A 6,633-nucleotide genomic window follows, 5' to 3' on the forward strand; every position below is an offset into this window, starting at 1 on the left:
TTCCAGCAAATCGCATATTGACACGTGTCACATAACATGTAATTAAAGGTTAGATTACCAGTTGGGACCATTTTGAGCGGATGACTACCAAAGTTGGGATTATTTAATAATAATAATAAAAATTGGGATTATTTTGAGCGAATCGAGTAAAGTTGAGATTATTTTTATCAATTTTTCCTTAAAGATATTATTGGTCAAAGTTCTGAATCAACAAATGTGCCAAGTCCCAATGGGGCACTTAGAAACGGAGGGAATATGAAATATTAAAAAATATATCAATGTATATGTCTATAGAACATAATATGTTATTAATACCTAATATCTATTTTATTAATGACATTTATTAGGATAATGATATATCTAGTAACAAATTGCTTTAAATAAGTCATTATTTCCTTGCAAAATTACATACAAATCCATTATCATTCCCTACTTAAGGACACTGTTTTTTTAGGGTTGTATCTAGAGATGTCAAATCAACCCGATCCCCGATCCCCCCTCCCCCCAAAAAAACCGACACTAGTTTGAACTTAACTCGACACTGATTGTACCCGACTTACTTATCGTCTCATTTATATAATTACGATAGTTCATCAACAATGTGATTTTAATTTGGCTTAAATAAAGATAAAAATGCTATTAAAAAAAAAAGATAAAAATGATACAATATCTAATCTAATGAGATAGCTAACAAGTGTTAATGAAACGAACTGAGTAATGATATATAAATGACCTGATAGTGAACTAATAATAGGTAATAACTCAATAAATACTCAGTAAAAACTGACCTTATTTAAAAACTGAATTTGATCTACCCGACCCAATTTCAGCCAAACTCGAAAAGGATTTGAAGTGAAATTAATCCAATACTAAATCAACTTTATCCTAATCAAGTTGAACCAAACTTAATCAAATCGAAATCTGTACTCTTGAATGGAAATCAACCCGACCTAAAGTTTTCCAACTCGAATTAACCCCAGTCAAACTCGTTTTGGACCCGATACAAATTTATCTGAAACCAAACCGAGCTGAGGCGGATTAAAAATTAATCTTAACCCAAATATACCGAACCCAAACAAACTCGACCTCATAGTCAACCTAGACTTCATCCGGTTACTTGAATTGACACCCCTAATTGTATTTGTATTACCTTCTTTCAATGTTGCACCGATGGAAGGGAAATGATTTTGGCACACCCTAATTTGATTTTGGCACACCCCTATGTGAGATCACAGTTTTCTATACTCTTCTATGTGAGATCAATTAGGGTGTGCCAAAATCAATATCCCAATGAAAGGCTAGATTACATGGAGAATAGACACAACATTTGCAATAATCTTGATTAAGTGGCAGACAAGAATTTGTCAAATCAGTTAATCAGGACATTCATGAGTACGCTTTATTTAGACAATGTCAAGAAAGTGAGTTAATCTATCATGACATGTTCAGGAAGGCGCACACCTTGTACAGCAGCCACACATGAAATCTATGATTTTAAACCTGCAAATTTCACAGATAATCTGTACTGTGTTTACACACATGTTGTACTTATTGACCTAATTAGATAATTAACACGAGGTAAAATGTTAATTTGAATATTACTATTGAGCATTTCCAGCTCTATTAGGGTTAAAAATTGGACAGTAACTACGAGCTCGGGTACTGTTAGCAATTTCCTTGTTATTTCTTCCGTCCCTAAAATATTGTCACCATGGTCTCACATTTTTTTTCCCTTCTTTACTACCTTTATATGTATCGGTTTACTCAATTTAACCTTTTTTAATTTTTTTTTTTGGAATGTACTTACGGAATATTAAGCAAACTTTAAGGAATAAAGAGAGTGATCACGTATCCAAGTGTACTGTTTGTTGGGGTAGTTCATCTCAAGTCCCACATGGAAAGAGTAAGGAGGTGAAGAGCTTATTATAAGTGAGTGCATACTCCATTAGTATGAGGCTTTTTGAAAAGGTGTCCAAAAACAAATATGTGTGGGCTAGACCCAAAGCGGACAATATCATTCTAATGTGGAGTGGAGTGTGCGTGCGACCCAGGTCCAACACTGTTAAATAACTAGACAGACTTAAAGAGACCAACAACGCAAATAGTAGGGATCCCTGATTATCATCAATTACCAACACTACAATAACATAAAGCTAAAAGGCAAAACAAAAGTAAAAAGTCGTACAAATAACGTGATAAATTATCATATGCCTGCATTGTAATGATAAACATGAAAGGAACTGCATGTCATTATACCATGCAAATTAAATCTCACATCTAATGATGTAAGATTAAAACATAACAAAAAAAAAAAAAAACTAATTAATACCATATTTAATTACTTGCTGGATTGATCTGAAAGACATAATTATGTCTAAACTTCAGCTTCCGGTGGTGGTGACGGTAGTGGGTGTTGCCTAATTAAGCCGATGGCTCGGCCGCGGTGGTTTCCGATGGCTTGGCGGGCTTGGCAAGGACAATAGGAAAATCTAGCAAGATGACCTTGTCAATTGCTACAGAAAATGTGGCTGAAAACTCAACATGTTTAGGATGAGCCAAGAATGCAGTGTACTCTTCTTTGTTGTTGAATGCCATCAAGAATGAGTGTGTAAATCCTTGTCTAAGCATTTCATGGCTCTCCAAATCTTGTCCCCTACACAAATTTTTAATGCATTTACAAATTAAATTTACTACCCAACGTTTTTTGTGAGACAATCACTGTCTAAACATGATTAATAATTTTCAAAGAGATTTGAATAAAGGAAAATAGATTTTGTGGGCTAAGATTTTAATCATGTATTAAATCACATTACTAGCAATTTATTTTCGATAAGTCTACAATAAGTATTACAATTAATGATATTAATAAGATTGGACCTAAAAAAAATATTATATTAATAAGATCACATAGATTAAAATATAAAAAATAAACTTATATATATTGGGAAAGATAAGAGAAATCCCTCACATGAGTCCCATAAAGTTTGATTTTGGACCTCAATCCTTAGTAACTCTTAATGGTACTATGAGTAATTGTAAACGAAACTAGAAAGTAGACACATAAAAATGTCATTTTTTTCATTAATAAGATACTTTAATTAATGATTCTCTTTAACTATCGATCTAAAGACCCAGATGCTCGTGAGCATTTGCCTTATTAATTGCAAGACTATATCATAAAAATGACCCAATGAAATAAAGGATCAATTATAGAGTAATTCATGTAAGTAATTTATGTCAAAAATAGCAAGCTATAATGAATAAGACTTACCATTCAAAGGACTTAACTGCGTCAATATCCGAGACAAGATCTTTCATGCCTTTGATAATATCTTCAACAACAACTCCTTCCTTAAACTTTGCCACCACCAAATGCTTGAACTCGGCCATTATTACTTAGCTTACACACTAACTCAAGCTTTAAAATGTACCAAGGAATATTTATTTTTCCTATAACAACTAACCTAGTTACTTTGTATTTATACACATAAAAATATATAGTATTATAATTTTTTTTTAAATTTTTTATTTTTTTAAAAAGGATTCATGAACTGTCCTTGTAACATGGCTATTGACCCAATTGACCCTTTAGCCCATGACCCATTTAAGCTCATTTTTGGCTGGCAACAACTTTCCAACAAAAGCATGCAACTCTGAAATAGACACAATATATTAGTATATGGTACATATAATTGTATTTTTTATTTTTTGTCGAATTTGAGACCAACGCAATTGTGTTAACCTAACAAAGTAACAATACAATGAACTGTCCCAAGTTCCCAACAATTAGAGTCCTAGTATTTTTTAGCTCGTGGTTTGGGGTTGTTTATAAAAAGTTGTTGAAAATAATTATTAAGGCAGATCAATTTAATAATGGTATTATATACGAAGTATATACATTACTAGATTTTAATTATGTTCATGAGTAAAGGCCTACTACTCTACTAGTAGTATGTGACACTTACCTTTAATTTAGACCTTATAAGTATCCAAACAACAAATTTCTAAAGGCACAAAGCAATACATCTCTTATATAATTAAAATTATTTCATTCTCAATTTACATTCCTATTGAACATTATTAACTTCACCGTTGAAGAATTTTTCCACAAACTACACACCTCAAAATTAGGATAGTTGACTTATCTGATTGTAAAACATCCAAAATTGAATAAAAGATTATTACAAGTTTTATTTTCGTTCCCTCATTCATACTCAAACCAACGATAAATCTAAATTAAACTTTTTTTAAGGCGCATTATGGGACATTTTTTGATCCACAAGGGTGTAAAGGATTAATGATTATTAGGTCATACATTCATGGCCTCATGGGATGACCTTTATTATTTAAGGGTGACTTTACCATTTTAAGCCATAAAAAATATATTTTACAAAAAAAAAAAAAAAAAAAAAAAAAATTAAAATAAAAAAATACTGGGCATTGTAAAAGGGATTGTATGATGACGATGACATTTTTCTTTTTAGTGGCTAACATACCCTTTTCCCGACAAATTAGTGAGTATCTTTTTTTTAATTACAAAATTCATTTCTTGTGGATTTGAGAATATTAATAATTGTTGTGATTTTGTACATTTACATTATACATTCGTGTGGGGAATAAAAATAGATTGTCTTTTGAATTTATTAAAATGATATTGCTGTAAAGATTTGACAGACTTGACATACCCTAAACCGAAAGCCACTCGAAAGTTGAAACTAGAATACATGCACAATTAGTGCATAGTTAAGGTACTGTATATTTTACTAGTAGTATTTTTTTTTTTTTTTTTTTTTTGAAAAAAATTTTAGAAAAATTTTACTAGTAGTATATATGTTGGACTGTTGGTGTTAAAATATATTTTCAAAACATAAATTTTTATTTTATATTTTGTAATATAAAATACACAAGAAATTTGTGAACACTAATAAGTCAAACACAAAATTGTTCATGTGAAGCTTGTTTAGTAAGCAAACAAGCCTTAAACAGTTGTTTAAGTTTGTTCAATTGCTAAATGAACAATACCAAGGTTATTATTCACGTGTAATTCAGTTCAAATCATTGTACCTATACCTTTCCAGGGCATTTGGTACGAACATTGAAAAAGAAATAGAAAGTGAACAAATAAGAAGGGAGAAATAAATCATTATACTCTACCCTTATTTCAGTTGTTTGGTTTAAGCATGGAGTTTTTATTTTTTATTATTATTTCTTTTTTTAATGTTAAGGTGGAAGGTCCTAATCAGACCTCAACTGTCACAATTCTTGTGATCTAGTGTAATGGAAAAGGGAGGAGAGTAAGGGATCCTCACTAGTAAATTAAAGTGACTTTATTGAAATAGTCTCATAATTTTAGGTTAAAAGGTACAATCTTTTACCCCCGAGGCCCAACTACTCGACTAGTCGTACGATGAGGATAGTGGAAAGGGTGGACAATGTCATAGTGGTGAATGACTGAATGGTGATGCCTGGTAGAATAGTGAGGGTTAGGCGCTAGATCGGACAGCCCACGTGTGAGGCGACTTGATTTCAGAGTTTGCGAAATTTCTAGTAATGTACAAAAACTAAGGACAAATTAATTTGATATTTCGTGTAACATATTTTAGCTCAAGAGTACTATTTTTATGCTGTTGTATGACTCTGCAAGACTCCATCCGCAAGCTACGTAAGTCTTGTGTTGCTTTCTGGAGCCAATGGCCCAAAAAAGTCAAAGGCATAACAGGGGCTACTAGCAAACCTTAAAACACTCACTGACTTTAGTGTAATTTGTGATGTAACGCTTCTGTATAAAAAATGTTTTAGAGTATAACAATTCCATCTGTAAACAAACACTTGAAAGTTTTTGGTTTTTTTTTAATTACAATATATATATACTCCCTCCGTTACGATTTACTCTCAACAAAGAGGGAGTTTGCGGGCTCCTAGGCAAAATATCCTAAGTGTGATTATGGGAAAATAAGGGATGTGCTTAATATTAATCCAATAAAAAAAATAAAAATAAAAATAAAAAATAAAAATAAAAATAAAAAAAAACTTAACACCAAGCACCACAAACGGAGCCCAACACCACTTAGCGCACCACCAACAAGCCCAGCACCACCACCACCTGCGAACCCAGACCCACAACCCCAAAACCCACCACCACCCACCCCGAAACCCACCACCACGAATCCAGACCCAGAACCCACCAACCTCCACCCCGAAACCCACCACCCAAGAAACCCACCACCACCCACCCCTGAACCCCAGACCTATAACCCCGAACCCACTACAACCCACCACCACCCACCCCGAAACCCATAACCTACCCCAGACCAACAACCCCGAAACCCACCACCACGATCCCAGACCCACAACCCTCCACCACCCACCCCGAAACCCAATTCCCACGAACCCAGACCCACGACCCACAACCCACGAACCCATATCTACCGCCCACAACATCGAAACTCACAACCCACCAACCAGCTTCACCACCTATCACCAACCACCTACCACGAAGCAGCAAGGAAAGGAAGAGAGAGAAAAAGGCGGCGACGACAAGCAAGACGACATGGTTTCGATGGAGGTCGGTGGTAGACTGGAGATCGGGGGAGATGACAAAGAGAGAGAAATTCTGGGTAAATAGAGTGGAGA

The 6,633-nt window shown here is 33.9% G+C and overlaps 1 protein-coding gene across 1 annotated transcript; it reads right to left on the reverse strand.

Annotated features, from left to right (window-relative positions):
• Positions 1–2,177: 2,177 nt before the first annotated feature.
• Positions 2,178–3,392, reverse strand: LOC145621227 (stress-response A/B barrel domain-containing protein At5g22580-like). The gene is made up of 2 exons (XM_081675966.1): positions 3,272–3,392; positions 2,178–2,653 (listed from the first exon to the last, which is right to left on the reverse strand). The coding sequence occupies exons 1-2, from the start codon at positions 3,388–3,390 to the stop codon at positions 2,422–2,424; spliced, it is 351 nt and encodes a 116-aa protein (XP_081532092.1). The 5' UTR covers positions 3,391–3,392; the 3' UTR covers positions 2,178–2,421.
• Positions 3,393–6,633: the final 3,241 nt, after the last annotated feature.

This window comes from Chenopodium album, chromosome 27 (assembly GCF_948465745.1).
Source record: "Chenopodium album chromosome 27, dcCheAlbu1.1, whole genome shotgun sequence".
Lineage (NCBI taxonomy): Eukaryota > Viridiplantae > Streptophyta > Magnoliopsida > Caryophyllales > Amaranthaceae > Chenopodium > Chenopodium album.

What these genes read in the sequence shown, in the direction of transcription:
- LOC145621227 (XM_081675966.1), bottom strand. Translation starts at nt 3,390, where the DNA reads ATGGCCGAGTTCAAGCATTTGGTGGTGGCAAAGTTTAAGGAAGGAGTT. An exon ending in GCAGTTAAGTCCTTTGAATG is followed by an intron (nt 2,654 to 3,271) that starts GTAAGTCTTATT and finishes AAATTTGTGTAG; the next exon opens with GGGACAAGATTTGGAGAGCC.